This window comes from Neoarius graeffei, chromosome 1 (assembly GCF_027579695.1).
Source record: "Neoarius graeffei isolate fNeoGra1 chromosome 1, fNeoGra1.pri, whole genome shotgun sequence".
In the NCBI taxonomy this organism is placed as follows: Eukaryota; Metazoa; Chordata; class Actinopteri; order Siluriformes; family Ariidae; genus Neoarius; species Neoarius graeffei.
Window position 1 is genome coordinate 8,386,607 of NC_083569.1, and position 20,540 is coordinate 8,407,146.

Below are 20,540 nucleotides of genomic sequence, written 5' to 3' on the forward strand. Positions count from 1 at the left end.
ATCATCAAGCAGTTTGGACGCAAAGAAAATAGGCTTTCATAAACCCAAACATTCTTCAATCTAAGCTTAACAGAATAAGGATGTTTTTCCTGACATTTCACCATTACCACTAACATTTTTAGTTATCTTGTGAGTTCAGCATCATCCTACACTGCCCTCCTATCGCTGGATTTTAGAAGACTTTCATAGCAGCACTCACACGCTAACATTTTAATAAACTCTGTCACTGGGTCACTCTGGTCACATCATCACCATGTTGTCACATTACTACGTGCCGTAAGATCTCCAATCTCAACTCGCAACCAAATAATTGTTTTACGATTTTTGTCTGTGATAGCAAAATCAATCCAAAACACTAACGTCGTAAAGATTAAAATTATACAGATGTGCAGTGTAAAATCACCAAGGTGTGCATTTTACAATCAAAGTCATACAGATTACAATCGTAAAATTGGCCAGATTACAGAGTGTAAAGTCGCACAGATTACAGAGCATCAGACAGATTAAAATGTGTAAAATTGCACAGATTACAGAGCGTAAGGTCACACAGAATAAAACGTGTAAAATCGCACAGATTACAGTCAGACAGATTAAAACAAGTTGCACAAATTAAAATGTGTAAAGTCGCACAGATTACAGAGTATCAAACAGATTGTGTAAAGTTGCAGATTACAGAGTGTAAAGTCACACAGTTTAAAATGCGAAAAGTCGCACAGATTACAGAGTCAAACAGATTAAAACTTGTAAAGTCGCACAGATTACAGAGTATGAGATAGATTACAGAGCGTGTAAGGTCGCACAGATTAGTGTGTGTCGGGCCACACAGGTTAAAGAGCGTGTGTTGGGCCGCACAGGTTACAGAGCATGTAAAGCCGTACAGATTACAGGGCGTGTCGGGTCGCACAGATTACAGAGTTTGTAAAGGCGCACAAATTACAGAGCACGTCGGGCTGCACAAACTACCGAGCGCGTAAAGCCGCACAGATTACACAGAGCGCTGGGTCGCACAGATTAGAGAGCGTGTGTAAAGTTGCACAGATTACAGAGCGTGTTGGGTCACACAGATTACAGGGACTGTCGGGTCGCATAGATTACAGGGACTGTCGGGTCGCACAGATTACAGGGACTGTCGGGTCGCACAGATTACAGAGCGTCAAGTCGTACAGATTACAGAGCGTAGGGTCTCACAGTCAAACCATGTAAAGCTGCACAGATTACAGAGCGTGTGTAAAGCCGCACAGATTACAGAGCGTGTGTAAAGCCGCACAGATTACAGAGCGTGCGTCGGCTCGCACAGTGAAACCGTGTAAAGTCGTACAGATTGCAGAGAGTGTTGGGTCGCACAGATTGCATAGCGTGTGTAAAGCCGCACAGATTACAGCGGGCGTGTCGGCTCGCACAGATTATAGAGCGTATGTAAAGTTGCACAGATTACACAGAGCTTCGGTTCGCACAGATTACACAGAGCGTGCGTCGGGTCGCACAGATTACACAGAGCAGAGATAAAGTCGCACAGATTACAAAGCATATGTATAGTAGCACAGATTACAGAGTGCATCGGGTTGCCCAGATTACAGAGTGTCAAGTCGCACAGACTGCAGAGCGCATGCAGGGCCGCACAGACTGCAGAGCGCATGCAGGGCCGCACAGACTGCAGAGCGCATGCAGGGCCGCACAGACTGCAGAGCGCATGCAGGGCCGCACAGACTGCAGAGCGCATGCAGGGCCGCACAGACTGCAGAGCGCATGCAGGGCCGCACAGACTGCAGAGCGCATGCAGGGACGCACAGACTGCAGAGCGCATGCAGGGACGCACAGACTGCAGAGCGCATGCAGGGACGCACAGACTGCAGACAGCATCGGGTCGCACAGTCAAACCATGTAAAGTCGCATAGATTACACAGAGCGTTTCGGGTCGCGCAGATTACACAGTGTTTCGGGTCACGCAGATTACACAGAGCGCGTCGGGTCGCGCAGATTACACAGAGCGTTTCGGGTCGCGCAGATTACACAGAGCGTTTCGGGTCGCGCAGATTACACAGAGCGCGTCGGGCCGCGCAGATTACACAGAGCGTTTCGGGTCGCGCAGATTACACAGAGCGTTTCGGGTCGCGCAGATTACACAGAGCGCGTCGGGCCGCGCAGATTACACAGAGTTTCGGGTCGTGCAGATTACACAGGGCGTTTCGGGTCGCGCAGATTACACAGGGCGTTTCGGGTCGCGCAGATTACACAGGGCGCGTCGGGCCGCGCAGATTACACAGGGCGCGACGGGCCGCGCAGATTACACAGGGCGCGACGGGTCGCGCAGATTACACAGGGCGCGACGGGTCGCGCAGATTACACAGGGCGCGACGGGTCGCGCAGATTACACAGGGCGCGACGGGTCGCGCAGATTACACAGGGCGCGACGGGTCGCGCAGATTACTGATTGCATGTCGGATCGCACAGATTACACAGGGCGTGTCGGGTCGCACAGATTACTGATTGCATGTCGGGTCGCACAGATTACACAGGGCGTGTCGGGTCGCACAGATTACTGATTGCATGTCGGGTCGCACAGATTACACAGGGCGCGTCGGGTCGCACAGATTCATGGATTAAAGCAAAAAAAAATTATTTGACTGAAAATTTACGGGGGGGGGGTTATGGGTGGATTTCGATGAAATTCTGAGAATGGTTAACTTGGAACTGATAACTTTATTATCAATTAATTAATGGATTAATATATTCAATTTATTGCACTTTCTTTCTATTGCTTCCGTATATTATTTTTTTGTGGCAAACCACACAAATGCAAGCGCCTGGAATGTTTAGTTTTTTGCACCATGAACTAAACGGCTTTCCGTTTTCACCTCTTTCGTACAGCCAGGCCCACCTCCACTTGTTTTTACACCTTTATCGATGGCAGACACATCAGTGCCTTCTTTCATGTAAAGCGCATCCATGCTGCCGAAACCGAAAGCAGAATGACATGCTCCTCTATGCTCGACGTCAATATAGAAAAAAGTTTGGATCTTCGCTTAAATAAAAATTATAATTTGACCTTACTTTGTATTGAATACGACTTCAAAAACAATTCAAGAGAAATATTATGGGCAACACGAGTGTTAAGTTCCCTAAAAGATCACGTGAAGTTGGCTGCTATCTACTTTGCGTTCATTCTCATTTTCCTCCATCATTTCACTGGCCAGAAACAGATGTTTTGACGTAATTTAACTTAGTCGGCTATGATTATTATTTAACCGTAGTCTTCTAGACATTTTGACTGTTTGGGGCATTGAACGCTGGTGTATGATTTTCAGGGAATAAAGTTTAGCGCATGTCGGAACATCATTGCGCTCGCAGCCTCCAACTCCTCAAACGTCCTTTAAATTGTGATATAACGTAGGCTATAAGGCACGGTTCTAACATACCTTACACACTGGCCTAACGAAAATAATAATTGTTGGGGCGTCTGCTGATTTGTTAGTTATAAATTTAGGTCTAATTACTTCTGACAGTCTGCAAGCATTGCACCGTCGGGTCTTCAAGTCTGGCTGAAGCAGAGGAGCGGGCTTTCCGGGGTTTATTTTTTCGTTTTTTTTTTTTAACATGCTCTATTTCTATATCTCCAGGTTTGAACTAAGTCATTTTGGCAAGATTTAATTTAATACAAAACAGAAATGGTCAGACACAAGCATGCCAAGCACATGGGAATGTATTTTGCCAATTTTGACAGCGCATGCTTTTTTAATGCCGCACCGTAGACAGCGAACGTTTAAACATGATCAAACGTAGGAAATGAACGACACAAAGCATGGCTCAAAAACAAAAAAGTTAAATAAACCCTGCTGATAGTTGATGGTGTTGCAACACATCAGTGTTATAACCCAATCTCTACCCAACCACCCGTCATTTTAATTTTCCTTGGATCAGCACCGACCTCACATTTGGCCTTGGGAGAGTTCAGTTGACGGAAATCCGTCACACGACGGAAAACTTTAATCCATGCAGATTACACAGGGCGTGTCGGGTCGCGCAGATCACACAGGGTGCGTCGGGTCGCGCAGATCACACAGGGCACGTCGGGTCGCGCAGATTACTGAGTGCGTGTCGGGTCGCGCAGATTACTGAGTGCGTGTCGGGTCGCACAGATTACACAGAGCGTGTCGGGTCGCACAGATTACTGAGTGCGCGTCGGGTCGCACAGATTACACAGGGCGCGTCGGGTCGCACAGATTACACAGGGCGCGTCGGGTCGCACAGATTACACAGAGCGTGTCGGGTCGCACAGATTACTGAGTGCATGTCGGGTCGCACAGATTACACAGGGCGTGTCGGGTCGCACAGATTACACAGGGCGTGTCGGGTCGCACAGATTACACAGGGCGCGTCGGGTCGCACAGATCACACAGGGCACGTCGGGTCGCACAGATCACACAGGGCACGTCGGGTCGCGCAGATTACACAGAGCGTGTCGGGTCGCACAGATTACTGAGTGCGTGTCGGGTCGCACAGATTACACAGAGCGTCGGGTCGCACAGATTACTGAGTGCATGTCGGGTCGCACAGATTACACAGGGCGCGTCGGGTCGCACAGATTACACAGGGCGCGTCGGGTCGCACAGATTACACAGGGCGCGTCGGGTCGCGCAGATCACACAGGGCGCGTCGGGTCGCGCAGATCACACAGGGCGCGTCGGGTCGCGCAGATTACTGAGTGCGTGTCGGGTCGCGCAGATTACACAGAGCGTGTCGGGTCGCGCAGATTACTGAGTGCGTGTCGGGTCGCACAGATTACACAGAGCGTGTCGGGTCGCACAGATTACTGAGTGCATGTCGGGTCGCACAGATTACACAGGGCGCGTCGGGTCGCACAGATTACACAGGGCGCATCGGGTTGCACAGATTACACAGAGCGTGTCGGGTCGCACAGATTACTGAGTGCATGTCGGGTCGCACAGATTACACAGGGCGTGTCGGGTCGCACAGATTACACAGGGCGTGTCGGGTCGCACAGATTACACAGGGCGCGTCGGGTCGCACAGATCACACAGGGCACGTCGGGTCGCACAGATCACACAGGGCACGTCGGGTCGCACAGATCACACAGGGCACGTCGGGTCGCGCAGATTACACAGAGCGTGTCGGGTCGCACAGATTACTGAGTGCGTGTCGGGTCGCACAGATTACACAGAGCGTCGGGTCGCACAGATTACTGAGTGCATGTCGGGTCGCACAGATTACACAGGGCGCGTCGGGTCGCACAGATTACACAGGGCGCGTCGGGTCGCACAGATTACACAGGGCGCGTCGGGTCGCACAGATTACACAGGGCGCGTCGGGTCGCACAGATTACACAGGGCGCGTCGGGTCGCACAGATTACACAGGGCGCGTCGGGTCGCACAGATTACACAGGGCGCGTCGGGTCGCACAGATTACACAGGGCGCGTCGGGTCGCACAGATTACACACGGCGCGTCGGGTCGCACAGATTACACAGGGCGCGACGGGTCGCACAGATTACACAGGGCATGTCGGGTCGCACAGATTACTGAGTGCATGTCCGGTCGCACAGATTACACAGGGCGCGCCGGGTCGCACAGATTACACAGGGCGCGCCGGGTCGCACAGATTACACAGGGCGCGCCGGGTCGCACAGATTACACAGGGCGCGTCGGGTCGCACAGATTACACAGAGCGCGTCGGGTCGCACAGATCACACAGGGCACGTCGGGTCGCGCAGATTACTGAGTGCGTGTCGGGTCGCGCAGATTACACAGAGCGCGTCGGGTCACACAGATTACACAGGGCGCGTCGGGTCGCACAGATTACACAGGGCGCGTCGGGTCGCACAGATTACACAGGGCGCGTCGGGTCGCACAGATTACACAGGGTGCGACGGGTCGCACAGATTACACAGGGCGCGACGGGTCGCACAGATTACACAGGGCGCGACGGGTCGCACAGATTACACACGGCGCGTCGGGTCGCACAGATTACACAGGGCGCGACGGGTCGCACAGATTACACAGGGCGCGACGGGTCGCACAGATTACACAGTGCGTGTCGGGTCGCACAGATTACTGAGTGCATGTCCGGTCGCACAGATTACACAGGGCGCGCCGGGTCGCACAGATTACACAGGGCGCGCCGGGTCGCACAGATTACACAGGGCGCGTCGGGTCGCACAGATTACACAGGGCGCGTCGGGTCGCACAGATCACACAGGGCACGTCGGGTCGCGCAGATTACTGAGTGCGTGTCGGGTCGCGCAGATTACACAGAGCGCGTCGGGTCGCACAGATTACACAGGGCGCGTCGGGTCGCACAGATTACACAGGGCGCGTCGGGTCGCACAGATTACACAGGGCGCGTCGGGTCGCACAGATTACACAGGGCGCGACGGGTCGCACAGATTACACAGGGCGCGACGGGTCGCACAGATTACACAGGGCGCGACGGGTCGCACAGATTACACAGGGCGCGACGGGTCGCACAGATTACACACGGCGCGTCGGGTCGCACAGATTACACAGGGCGCGACGGGTCGCACAGATTACACAGTGCGTGTCGGGTCGCACAGATTACTGAGTGCATGTCCGGTCGCACAGATTACACAGGGCGCGCCGGGTCGCACAGATTACACAGGGCGCGCCGGGTCGCACAGATTACACAGGGCGCGACGGGTCGCACAGATTACACAGGGCGCGACGGGTCGCACAGATTACACAGGGCGCGACGGGTCGCACAGATTACACAGGGCGCGACGGGTCGCACAGATTACACAGGGCGCGACGGGTCGCACAGATTACACAGGGCGCGTCGGGTCGCACAGATTACTGAGTGCATGTCGGGTCGCGCAGATTACACAGGGCGCGCCGGGTCGCGCAGATTACACAGGGCGCGCCGGGTCGCGCAGATTACACAGGGCGCGCCGGGTCGCGCAGATTACACAGGGCGCGCCGGGTCGCGCAGATTACACAGGGCGCGCCGGGTCGAACAGATTACTGAGTGCGCGTCGGGTCGCACAGATTACACAGGGCGCGACGGGTCGCACAGATTACACAGAGCGCGACGGGTCGCACAGATTACACAGGGCGCGACGGGTCGCACAGATTACTGATTGCATGTCGGGTCGCACAGATTACACAGGGCGTGTCGGGTCGCACAGATTACTGATTGCATGTCGGGTCGCACAGATTACACAGGGCGCGACGGGTCGCACAGATTACTGAGTGCGCGTCGAGTCGCACAGATTACACAGGGCGCGTCGGGTCGCACAGATTACTGAGTGCGCGTCGGGTCGCACAGATCACACAGGGCGCGTCGGGTCGCGCAGATCACACAGGGCGCGTCGGGTCGCGCAGATCACTCAGGGCACGTCGGGTCGCGCAGATTACTGAGTGCGTGTCGGGTCGCACAGATTACTGAGTGCATGTCGGGTCGCACAGATTACACAGGGCGCGACGGGTCGCACAGATTACTGAGTGCGCGTCGGGTCGCACAGATTACACAGGGCGCGTCGGGTCGCACAGATTACTGAGTGCGCATCGGGTCGCGCAGATCACACAGGGCACGTCGGGTCGCGCAGATTACTGAGTGCGTGTCGGGTCGCACAGATTACTGAGTGCATGTCGGGTCGCACAGATTACACAGGGCGCGACGGGTCGCACTGATTACTGAGTGCGCGTCGGGTCGCACAGATTACACAGGGCGTGTCGGGTCGCACAGATTACTGAGTGCATGTCGGGTCGCACAGATTACACAGGGCGCGACGGGTCGCACAGATTACTGAGTGCGCGTCGGGTCGCACAGATTACACAGGGCGTGTCGGGTCGCACAGATTACTGAGTGCGCGTCGGGTCGCACAGATTACACAGGGCGCGTCGGGTCGCACAGATTACACAGGGCGCGTCGGGTCGCACAGATTACACAGGGCGCGTCGGGTCGCACAGATTACACAGGGCGCGTCGGGTCGCACAGATTACACAGGGCGCGACGGGTCGCACAGATTACACAGGGCGCGACGGGTCGCACAGATTACACAGGGCGCGACGGGTCGCACAGATTACACAGGGCACGACGGGTCGCACAGATTACACAGGGCGCGTCGGGTCGCACAGATTACACAGGGCGCGTCGGGTCGCACAGATTACACAGGGCGCGACGGGTCGCACAGATTACACAGGGCGCGACGGGTCGCACAGATTACACAGGGCGCGACGGGTCGCACAGATTACACAGGGCGTGTCGGGTCGCACAGATTACACAGGGCGCGACGGGTCGCACAGATTACACAGGGCGCGACGGGTCGCACAGATTACACAGGGCGCGACGGGTCGCACAGATTACACAGTGCGCGTAGGGTCGCACAGATTACACAGAGCGCGTCGGGTCGCACAGATTACACAGGGCGCGACGGGTCGCACAGATTACACAGGGCGCGACGGGTCGCACAGATTACACAGGGCGCGACGGGTCGCACAGATTACTGATTGCATGTCGGGTCGCACAGATTACACAGGGCGTGTCGGGTCGCACAGATTACTGATTGCATGTCGGGTCGCACAGATTACACAGTGCGCGACGGGTCGCACAGATTACACAGTGCGCGACGGGTCGCACAGATTACACAGTGCGCGACGGGTCGCACAGATTACACAGTGCGCGACGGGTCGCACAGATTACACAGTGCGCGACGGGTCGCACAGATTACACAGGGCGCGACGGGTCGCACAGATTACACAGGGCGCGACGGGTCGCACAGATTACACAGGGCGCGACGGGTCGCACAGATTACTGATTGCATGTCGGGTCGCACAGATTACACAGGGCGTGTCGGGTCGCACAGATTACTGATTGCATGTCGGGTCGCACAGATTACACAGGGCGCGACGGGTCGCACAGATTACTGAGTGCGCGTCGGGTCGCACAGATTACACTGGGCGCGTCGGGTCGCACAGATTACACAGGGCGCGACGGGTCGCACAGATTACACAGTGCGCGTCGGGTCGCACAGATTACACAGGGCGCGTCGGGTCGCACAGATTACTGAGTGCGCGTCGGGTCGCACAGATTACACAGGGCGCGTCGGGTCGCACAGATTACTGAGTGCGCATCGGGTCGCGCAGATCACACAGGGCACGTCGGGTCGCGCAGATTACTGAGTGCGTGTCGGGTCGCACAGATTACTGAGTGCATGTCGGGTCGCACAGATTACACAGGGCGCGACGGGTCGCACTGATTACTGAGTGCGCGTCGGGTCGCACAGATTACACAGGGCGTGTCGGGTCGCACAGATTACTGAGTGCATGTCAGGTCGCACAGATTACACAGGGCGCGACGGGTCGCACAGATTACACAGGGCGCGACGGGTCGCACAGATTACTGAGTGCGCGTCGGGTCGCACAGATTACACAGGGCGTGTCGGGTCGCACAGATTACTGAGTGCACGTCGGGTCGCACAGATTACACAGGGCGCGACGGGTCGCACAGATTACACAGGGCGTGTCGGGTCGCACAGATTACACAGGGCGCGACGGGTCGCACAGATTACACAGGGCGCGACGGGTCGCACAGATTACACAGGGCGCGACGGGTCGCACAGATTACACAGGGCGCGTCGGGTCGCACAGATTACACAGGGCGCGACGGGTCGCACAGATTACACAGGGCGCGACGGGTCGCACAGATTACACAGGGCGCGACGGGTCGCACAGATTACACAGGGCGCGTCGGGTCGCACAGATTACACAGGGCGCGACGGGTCGCACAGATTACACAGGGCGCGACGGGTCGCACAGATTACACAGGGCGCGACGGGTCGCACAGATTACACAGGGCGCGACGGGTCGCACAGATTACTGAGTGCGCGTCGGGTCGCACAGATTACACAGGGCGCGACGGGTCGCACAGATTACACAGGGCGCGACGGGTCGCACAGATTACACAGGGCGCGACGGGTCGCACAGATTACACAGGGCGCGACGGGTCGCACAGATTACACAGGGCGCGACGGGTCGCACAGATTACACAGGGCGCGACGGGTCGCACAGATTACACAGGGCGCGACGGGTCGCACAGATTACACAGGGCGCGACGGGTCGCACAGATTACACAGGGCGCGTCGGGTCGCACAGATTACACAGGGCGCGTCGGGTCGCACAGATTACACAGGGCGCGTCGGGTCGCACAGATTACTGATTGCATGTCGGGTCGCACAGATTACACAGGGCGCGTCTGGTCGCACAGATTACTGATTGCATGTCGGGTCGCACAGATTACACAGGGCGCGACGGGTCGCACAGATTACACAGGGCGCGACGGGTCGCACAGATTACACAGTTAAACCGTGTAAAGTCGTAGATTGTAAAAACAGCTTAAAGTCGTAAACTCGGTGTCCACTGGATCATCATTCCTGACAGCACTCGGACTCCGCACCGTGACACATTTCATCTGGACAAGTTTTCTCTTTTTAAAAACCACCGCCAAAGCGCGCGCGCACACAGACATGGATCAGAGTTCGTACCTTTCACCGACCGGGGAGTCCAGTTTTAAGCACTTAATGGCGACGGTGGTGCGCCAGTCGCTGTGCTGCGCGCGGAACACGGTGCCGAAGCCGCCTTTGCTGATGTAGTGCAGGTCGGTGAGTTTGCGGTAGGGGATCACCGGCAGCGTGCTGGTCAGACTGCACAGATTCACACAGCCGCTCTGATCCATGCTCAACACAGATCACACTGGCATTCCGGCGCACAAACACCGAGTCACTCCGGGCGACAGATCAGGACTTCACCGACACTTCGGGGCGAATCTGCGTAACACTTTCCTCCTCCCACTGCGTTCCCCCGAATACAACACCGCCTTTACACTATCAGCGACAATTTATCTCGTCCACACACACTACCAGGCCGGCCTGATCACACTCCTGTCCACACACACACTGGTGTGAGCGTCTGAAACCGGATCGTTCGGGATTTTTCTCAGGTGCGCATTCACGCGAGAAACAAATTACGCACATCCGCGCGCACTGCTGCCGTCGCCTTCTTTTCCCTACCCATATTCCGATAAACCCCGCCCTCGGCATGTGATTGGCTAGGAGTTCATACACAAAAACAGTTCCCTAAAAACCCCAGGCATTTATTATTATGATTATTAAACTAAGTCATTATATTCGTTTTATAATTCAATAAAAAATGCTAAAACATTGAATATTCGCATAGACTCAATATTAGGGTGCATCAGTTGCCCCCTAAAAATGAAAAGTTCCTCATGATGCATTTTTGTTTTTATGTTCCTTTTGGTAAGAAAACACACTGGGTGAAATATTTTGACAAGTTTAATGGTGCCACCAGGAGCTCAAAGTGATGGAAAAAGCTGCTATTTTATGACTTCTCATCTCATCTCATCTCATCTCATCTCATCTCATCTCATTATCTCTAGCCGCTTTATCCTGTTCTACAGGGTCGCAGGCAAGCTGGAGCCTATCCCAGCTGACTACGGGCGAAAGGCGGGGTACACCCTGGACAAGTCGCCAGGTCATCACAGGGCTGACACAGACAACCATTCGCACTCACATTCGCACCTACGGTCAATTTAGAGTCAACAGTTAACCTAACCTGCATGTCTTTGGACTGTGGGGGAAACCGGAGCACCCGGAGGAAACCCACGCGGACACGGGGAGAACATGCAAACTCCGCACAGAAAGGCCTTCGCCGGCCATGGGGCTCGAACCCGGACCTTCTTGCTGTGAGGCGACAGCGCTAACCACTACACCACCGTGCCGCCCAGTATTAGAAATGAACATTTTATTTAATTTGTCCAACTACTTCTGAGCCCCTGAAATGAAGGGATTGTGTTTAAAAAAAAATGCTTTAGTTCCTCACATTTCGATGCAATCATTTTGTTCAACCCACTGAATTAAAGCTGCATCTGAATTGTTTTGTTCAAAATTCATTGTGGTAACGTACAGAACCAAAATTAGAAAAATGTTGCCTGTCCAAATATTTATGAGCCTCACTGTAGATCATCTCCATTAGGGTGCATCAGTTGCCCCCTAAAAATGAAAAGTTCCTCCGATCATGATGCATTTTTGTTTTTATGTTCCTTTTGGTAAGAAAACACACTGGGTGAAATATTTTGACAAAGTTTAATGGTGGCACCAGGAGCTCAAAGTGATGAAAAAAGCTGCTATTTTATGACTTTTATGACAAAATTTCGATTGCTGTTCATGAAACATTATGGCACCTAGACCAAATATCTTAGATACTGTAGACAGTATGTCTAGAATGTCTAAAAATATTTGGAGGTTTATTTTAGGGTGTCACTAGCATTATCTATCAATGTTATAACCCTGGTTTTAAGCTTGCCGCCTATGCATACGGTATGCTAGCCCCTATCAAAGTTATAATGATGCTGGATTACCTGTTTTCAAGACAACTGAAATGTTAAGAAGCAAATTCTCAATGTCTATTTCCTATGTGGCCGTCTCAGATTTGGAACCATTACTCTGTCTTTTGCTACAACTTGCACAATGTTCTGGAATCTTTCTTCTATTGTGGCAGAACCAACTTTCTCATGGGCTAGTTTAACCCCACGCTCTGCCACATCATTTGTCACAATGAAGTTTGGGAGTGTTGCCTTTATCCTCTGGTAAGATGCCAAGCCATCCCATTGTGACACTGGTGTTGAGAGCAGATGATCATCAAACATATCAAAAGCTGCAAAGAACAGCCACAAGTCTTCACCTATGAAGTTTTCCAGTTTGAGGGCCACAAGAAATCAATAAATGGAGTCCAACATTGTGATTCAAACCTTACGCGAAAACATAAAATAAGCGTTTTTTAGCAAAAAATGAACCTCATGGTGCCACCATTAGACTTTTGAATATGGTCCAAAAATTTTACAGGATGTCTTTATTGGTGAAAAGGAACACCCAAACAAAAATGCATCAGATTTTATGAAAGTGAGGGCAACTGATGCACCCTACTCAATATAGGCAACAAATAGCATTTTTTTTAAATAGAAGTGAATTGAATAAATGCAGTGCTTCCATTTCTATTAAAAATTCAATTAAAAGCCAATATTATTAGGCCTGAGCGGCCGGTGGTGTAGTGGTCTAAATTGACCGTAGGTGTGAATGTGAGTGTGAATGGTTGTCTGTGTCTATGTGTCAGCCCTGTGATGACCTGGTGACTTGTCCAGGGTGTACCCCGCCTTTCGCCCGTAGTCAGCTGGGGTAGGCTCCAGCTTGCCTGCGACCCTGTAGAACAGGATAAAGCGGCTAGAGATAATGAGATGAGATGGGAATGTAGCCATTAGCCTATTATAACCACACACACACATACTTTAATAGGAACTTGTTGTTGTTGATTCTTAGATCTAGGCTGCAGGAGTGGAACCTAATGTGGTCTTTTGTTCTGCTGTTGCATGCTGAGATGCTTTTCTGCTCACCACGGTTGTAAAGAGTTGCTATATTCTTCCTGGCAAAAAAGCTCGAACCAGTCTGTCCATTTTCCTCTGACCTCTCTTATCAACAAGGCGTTTGTTTCCACCCTCTGAACTGTCCTCACTCAACTCAATGTTTTTTTGTTTTTCGCACCATTCTCTCTCTCTCTCTCTCTCAGTGTGTGTGTGAAAACCCCAGCAGATCAACAGTTTCTGAAATACTCAAACCAATACGCATGCCACAGTGAAAGAAAGAAAGTCACACTTTGAGATCACAATGTTTGAAGTGGGGCGGCACGGTGGTGTAGTGGTTAGCGCTGTCGCCTCACAGCAAGAAGGTCCTGGGTTCGAGCCCTGGGGCTGGCGAGGGTCTTTCTGTGTGGAGTTTGCATGTTCTCCCCGTGTCTGCGTGGGTTTCCTCCGGGTGCTCCGGTTTCCCCCACAGTCCAAAGACATGCAGGTTAGGTTAACTGGTGACTCTAAATTGACCGTAGGTGTGAATGTGAGTGTGAATGGTTGTCTGTGTCTGTGTGTCAGCCCTGTGATGACCTGGCGACTTGTCCAGGGTGTACCCCGCCTTTCGCCCGTAGTCAGCTGGGATAGGCTCCAGCTTGCCTGCGACCCTGTAGAAGGATAAAGCGGCTAGAGATAATGAGAATGAATGAGATGTTTGAAGTGAACATTAATTAGCTGAAGCTCTTCATTTGTATCTGCATGATTTTATGCATTGTGCTGCTGTTAAGGCTGATTAGATCACTGCATAAAACAGCAGGTGGATGGGTGTTCCTCATAAAGTGGCCGGTGAATGTATGTATTTATAGGTTATACAGGCTATAATATAATATCATATCATGGGCGGCACGTTGGTGTAGTGGTTAGCACTGTCGCCTCACAGCAAGAAGGTCCGGGTTCGAGCCCCGTGGCCGACGAGGGCCTTTCTGTGCGGAGTTTGCATGTTGTCTGTGTACGGATGCTCCGGTTTCCCCCACAGTCCAAAGACATGCAGGTTAGGTTAACTGGTGACTCTAAATTGACCGTAGGTGCGAATGTGAGTGTGAATGGTTGTCTGTGTCTATGTGTCAGCCCTGTGATGACCTGGCGACTTGTCCAAGGTGTACCCCGCCTTTCGCCCGTAGTCAGCTGGGATAGGCTCCAGCTTGCCTGCGACCCTGTAGAACAGGATAAAGCGGCTAGAGATAATGAGATGAGATGAAATACCTTTATAGGCCAATGTTGTTGTTGTTGTTGCTGGGCAGAAGTGAATAAATGTAGGTTATTGTTTCTACAAAACTATTGTTATGATTAAAAAATGTAGGCATTTATTAGCAAGTTTTATTAGACCTTTATTTGCATTTGTGTAAATATCTTTATAAATATTTAAGAGTCCTAATAATAATTTTTTTCTATAACAAACTATTAATTATTAGTTGAAATAATAACCTGGCCTACGGTTTCACTTTTTTTTTTTTTTGGGGTCGTCACAGTGATGTAAACGACATCTTATCTGTCCAATCAGTTAAGAGGAGGCGGGGTTACTACAAGCCAATCACAATGTTGGAAGCGGAATATTTACTTGGAGTTACTTCCGGGTTTAATAACTCCTGTAACTGAGAAAAAACAAACAAAAAAACCCACCCCTTTAATCTGATTCTTCTTTAGAAAACTGTTTATATATGAATATATGAATAAATAACCTCGTAATATAAAAAAGTGCAAGTTATGGACTTTAACAGTGTATATTATAATAAAATAGTATTACAGCTCCCATTGACATGGCCTGCATTATACAGAGGTGTATATTATTTAAGAACTTAATAAAGTTCTGGATATGGACAGGCTTTTAACCAGAGAACCTGAGGAACTCTCATCATGTGATAATGCCCAGTTAAATGAGTAACTCCAGGCCTACAGCCAAGTAGTCTGGGAATTCCCATGCTGTAATAAGCTTGTAATGGACGTCACCTTTAGAAAAGGCTAGCATCTAATAACAACTCCTACATCAGGTTGGGAAATATCTAGAAATCCCAAGAATATTATGCATAGCATTTTTTGTACTCCAAATACTGTAACGTCACAGTGGGTATTATATTACCCTCTGTGGCTCATAGGGGGGAAATCCATTCAGTTGGGACTAAAGCAGTTACTGTATTCACCAAACATGCAACATACTTGTCCAAGAATGTGTAGTAATCACTGACACTAACTCAATCTTGACAATACTCAGTGGACAAGATAAAATTAGAAACAGGAAGAAGATGGCCGAGGACTAATGACCAGCTGTTTACAATATACAGTTAGGTCCATATATATTTGGACACTGACATAAATTTTGTTTTTTTACCTGTTTACTGAAACATATTCAAGTTATAGTTATATAATGGACATGGACATAAAGTCCAGACTTTCAGCTTTCATTTGAGGGTATCCGCATTAAAATTGGATGAACGGTTTAGGAGTTTCAGCTCCTTAACATGTGCCACCCTGTTTTTAAAGGGACCAAAAGTAATTGGACAATTGACTCAAAGGCTATTTCATGGGCAGGTCCGGGCAATTCCTTCGTTATGTCATTCTCAATTAAGCAGATAAAAGGCCTGGAGTTGATTTGAGGTGTGGTGCTTGCATTTGGAAGATTTTGCTGTGAAGAAAACATGCGGTCAAAGGAGCTCTCCATGCAGGTGAAACAAGCCATCCTTAAGCTGCGAAAACAGAAAAAAAACATCCGAGAAATTGCTACAATATTAGGAGTGGCAAAATCTACAGTTTGGTACATCCTGAGAAAGAAAGAAAGCACTGGTGAACTCATCAATGCAAAAAGACCTGGACGCCCACAGAAAACAACAGTGGTGGATGATCGCAGAATAATTTCCATGGTGAAGAGAAACCCCTTCACAACAGCCAACCAAGTGAACAACACTCTCCAGGAGGTAGGTGTATCAATATCCAAATCTACCATAAAGAGAAGACTGCATGAAAGTAAATACAGAGGGTTCACTGCACGGTGCAAGCCACTCATAACCCTCAAGAATAAAAAGGCTAGATTGGACTTTGCTAAAAAACATCTAAAAAAGCCAGCACAGTTCTGGAAGAACATTCTTTGGACAGATGAAACCAAGATCATCCTCTACCAGAATGATGGAAAGAAAAAGTATGGCGAAGGCGTGGTACAGCTCATGATCCAAAGCATACCACATCATCTGTAAAACACGGCGGAGGCAGTGTGATGGCTTGGGCATGCATGGCTGCCAGTGGCACTGGGTCACTAGTGTTTATTGATGATGTGACACAGGACAGAAGCAGCCAGATTAATTCTGAGGTATTCAGAGACATACTGTGTGCTCAAATCCTGCCAAATGCAGCCAAACTGATTGGTCGGCGTTTCATAATACAGATGGACAATGACCCAAAACATAAAGCCAAAGCAACCCAGGAGTTTATTCAAGCAAAGAAGTGGAATATTCTTGAATGGCCAAGTCAGTCACCTGATCTCAACCCAACTGAGCATGCATTTCACTTGTTAAAGACTAAACTTCAGACAGAAAGGCCCACAAACAAACAGCAACTGAAAACCGCTGCAGTAAAGGCCTGGCAGAGCATTAAAAAGGAGGAAACACAGCGTCTGGTGATGTCCATGAGTTCAAGACTTCAGGCAGTCATTGCCAACAAAGGGTTTTCAACCAAGTATTAGAAATGAACATTTTATTTACAATTATTTAATTTGTCCAATTACTTTTGAGCCCCTGAAATGAAGGGATTGTGTTTAAAAAATGCTTTAGTTCCTCACATTTGTATGCAATCATTTTGTTCAACCCACTGAATTAAAGCTGAAAGTCTGAACTTCAACTGCATCTGAATTGTTTTGTTCAAAATTCATTGTGGTAATGTACAGAACCAAAATTAGAAAAATGTTGTCTCTGTCCAAATATTTATGGACCTAACTGTATACCCTGAATTTATGTACATCTTTCTTGTACATTCTATCCAACATTAGCTTCGTGGTTTGTTTGTTTTTTAAAATACTATAGAGCAGTGTTTCTCAACCACTGGGCCACGGCCCATTAGTAGGCCGTAATTTTTTTTTCCAAGTTGAAGCTAATTTTTACTTGTAGTAGGGTACTTGTAGCTGGGATGCGTCCGACATCACATCTGCCTCATTAAGCTACGGTTACACTACAACTCGTGATGCTTTGCGATGGGTTATCGATGACAATTAGGCGTTTTGGTAGCAATATACAGGTAAGCTAAAAGTTGTGGTCACACAGCAGGTAAACACTTGACTGTCACGCCTTTGCGTGCTTGAGTTTGATGCAGCATACCATTAATACACTTTACAGTAGATTGTTAGAGTCTAATAGAATAGATGAGCCAAAATATTTGGGGATCTTTTTAATAGGACTCGACTCATTACAAGTATGAATAGGTGTGCCTTAAAATAGAAAAGGTTGAGAACCTCTGCTATAGAGGAGTAGTTACATATTTACGGACATCTATCACTCCTGTCTCACCTGCAGAGCCATCGGCATCGCTTGTGACACCTCCCAACCTTCACACTCACTCTTCAGCCTCCTGCCCTCAGGGAAAAGGTACCGGAGCCTCCGGGACCGCTCCACAAGACTGCTGAACAGCTTCATCTACCAGGCTGTCAGGATGCTGAACTCTGTCCACTACCTACCCCCTACCCCTGGTCTGTAACACATTCATTCACACAAGAAACTGTCTCGCCCATTTGCACATCACACCACAAACATTAATATTACTGCTGTATCTGCTGCTATTGCTCATTTGCACTACTGTTCATATACACCTCATAAGCTGCTCTTCTAGCACCTTCTCCGTTAGATATTGTACTGTATTTGCACTACTGCTATTTTGTACATTGATTTTAGAGTGTATTTTTTAATCTATATTTATTGTTTTTCTTAATTTTTTTGTAATCTTTATCTGTTTTTTACAAGTAAGGTGAGAGAGAAAAGGCATTTTGATTCTCCTATATGTCCTGGATATATAGTGAATTGATAATAAAGAATCTTTCGCTACGTTCACACTGCAAGGCTTAATGCTCAATTCCGATTTTTTTGTGAAATCTGATTTTTTTGTGAGGTCGTTCACATTAACAAATATATGCGACTTGTATGTGATCCTCAGTATGAACGAAAAGCGACCTAAAAGTGTTCCGCATGCGCATTGCAGGATACGACGACGTCACACGCAGTGAGCATGGCCAGTGTTTACGGAAGTAAAACCGCCCAGTTGCGGTATGACCCATCCAATCTAGCTTGAATAGCTGCATCCCCCCAAATGGAAATCAGCTCCCTAACCTCTGCGTCCTTCCATTGAGAAGATTCAGAACCTTCACAGCCCGAAGCGTCCCTCGCATTGATGTCATGCGCAGGGGCGCAGATACGTTTTTTGAACTGGGGGGGACAAAAAACTGGGGGGGACAAAGCTGCCAGCAAACCAACCCCAACCCCGATATCCCTGTCAAACTTGTGGCTTACCATAGCAACCAAGCTCGAGTTCGCAACCTGTGCAGTCTGCGCAGCTCAACCAACCGAATATCAGTCTTTGTTTTATGTGAGTTGTTGCAACTATGTATGTACTGCTGTGCACCTCAATAAACCGAATGGTAATTAGTCTTTTGATTTTTCCGTGAGGTTTGCCTTATGCAAAGAAAGAGCACATAGACGTTTTTTCCTCCCTATAAGTGGGGGGGACCGAACGAGGTGAATTTAAATCTGGGTTCCCTCTATCTGCGCCCGTGATTATGCGCCATGTTGTTGTAACTTTTTTGAGAGACCCGCCGCCTACTTCAGCGCAGAATAGTGACGTTTGTGGCTTGTTGATGACGTGTAAGTCGGATGAATGCGACCTGGCGGTTCAGACTGAAGTCGCATATGAAAAGAGCGGATAGGAATCGGAATTAGGACCACATATCCAAACGGCCTGGGTCGGATTTGAAAAAATCGGATCTGTGTCGGGCGGCATGGTGGTGTAGTGGTTAGCGCTGTCGCCTCACAGCAAGAAGGTCCTGGGTTCGAGCCCCGGGGCCGGCGAGGGCCTTTCTGTGTGGAGTTTGCATGTTCTCCCCGTGTCCGCGTGGGTTTCCTCCGGGTGCTCCGGTTTCCCCCACAGTCCAAAGACATGCAGATTAGGTTAACTGGTGATTCTAAATTGACCGTAGGTGTGAATGTGAGTGTGAATGGTTGTCTGTGTCTATGTGTCAGCCCTGTGATGACCTGGCGACTTGTCCAGGGTGTACCCCGCCTTTCGCCCGTAGTCAGCTGGGATAGGCTCCAGCTTGCCTGCGACCCTGTAGAAGGATAAAGCGGCTAGAGATAATGAGATGAGATGGGATCTGTGTCGTTCATATTGTCAATAAAAGATCGGATACAGGTCACATATGGGCGAAAAGATCGGATTTGAGTCACTTCAGCCTGCAGTGTGAACGTAGCCTTTGAATCTTGAATCTTTGAAAAGTAGTGTCACAATTATTTAAATAGAGTGGCGGCTACAATTATTGACAGTCCATAATTATCGACACCTTTTCAGATTTACCAAGAAAAACAATTTTACAAAGGTGAGTTTCAGTTACAACATTTATTATTGGTTAATTAATCAACCAGAAGACACCCCCCCCACCCTTTGATCTTGTTGTCTGATGACACAGCTCGTTACCTGAGATCAGCAATTTTTCGGAAAACCTGGACGTTATCATCGCAGGTAAGCATGGTGGAAAGATCATGGACATGTTTTTACTTCTCAAATTCACCGATATTTCATGATATCCTTGTCGAAACCTACTTTGTTTCTTACCCTTTCATTTAACAGTCGCCATTTTGTATTTAAATGCACATTTGAGAAGTCACGTGAGGTGTCGATAATAGTGATCACTTTCACCGGTGTCCACCATTATCGACACCCTGTGGAATTAAGTGACATTTACAACTGTTACGGTATGTATCGACCTTTGTGTAACATTGTTGAAGTAGATGAAGTACTTTAAAAAAAATAAAAGTGCTGTGATTTATAATAATTTTTTTTTCTGATTCATAACAGAATGGAATGCTTATAGAGTATTTGGAATTCGATTGCAATAAATAGAATTAGACCAGAAT

At 49.5% G+C, this 20,540-nt stretch overlaps 2 protein-coding genes across 7 annotated transcripts in view; one reads left to right on the forward strand and one right to left on the reverse strand.

The window, feature by feature from the left end:
- ripk2 (receptor-interacting serine-threonine kinase 2) overlaps positions 1–11,028 on the reverse strand; it is a 49,400-nt gene extending 38,372 nt beyond the window's left edge. The window contains exon 1 of one of the 2 annotated variants that reach the window (XM_060929227.1): positions 10,514–11,028. In XM_060929227.1, coding sequence (XP_060785210.1) covers positions 10,514–10,704 — 191 coding nt within the window. In that variant the 5' untranslated portion in view covers positions 10,705–11,028. Of the gene's footprint in view, positions 1–3,925; positions 4,134–10,513 lie in introns of those variants that run through there. The other variant, XM_060929234.1, reaches the window with a different exon arrangement.
- The window catches only part of LOC132891563 (sorting nexin-16-like), a 75,786-nt gene that overhangs the window by 41,992 nt on the left and 13,254 nt on the right, over positions 1–20,540 (forward strand). For 4 of the 5 annotated variants that reach the window (XM_060929277.1, XM_060929271.1, XM_060929307.1 and 1 more), the window contains exon 2: positions 17,937–18,109. The gene's annotated coding sequence lies outside the window, so the exon portion shown is untranslated. Of the gene's footprint in view, positions 1–17,936; positions 18,110–20,086; positions 20,146–20,540 lie in introns of those variants that run through there. The other variant, XM_060929292.1, reaches the window with a different exon arrangement.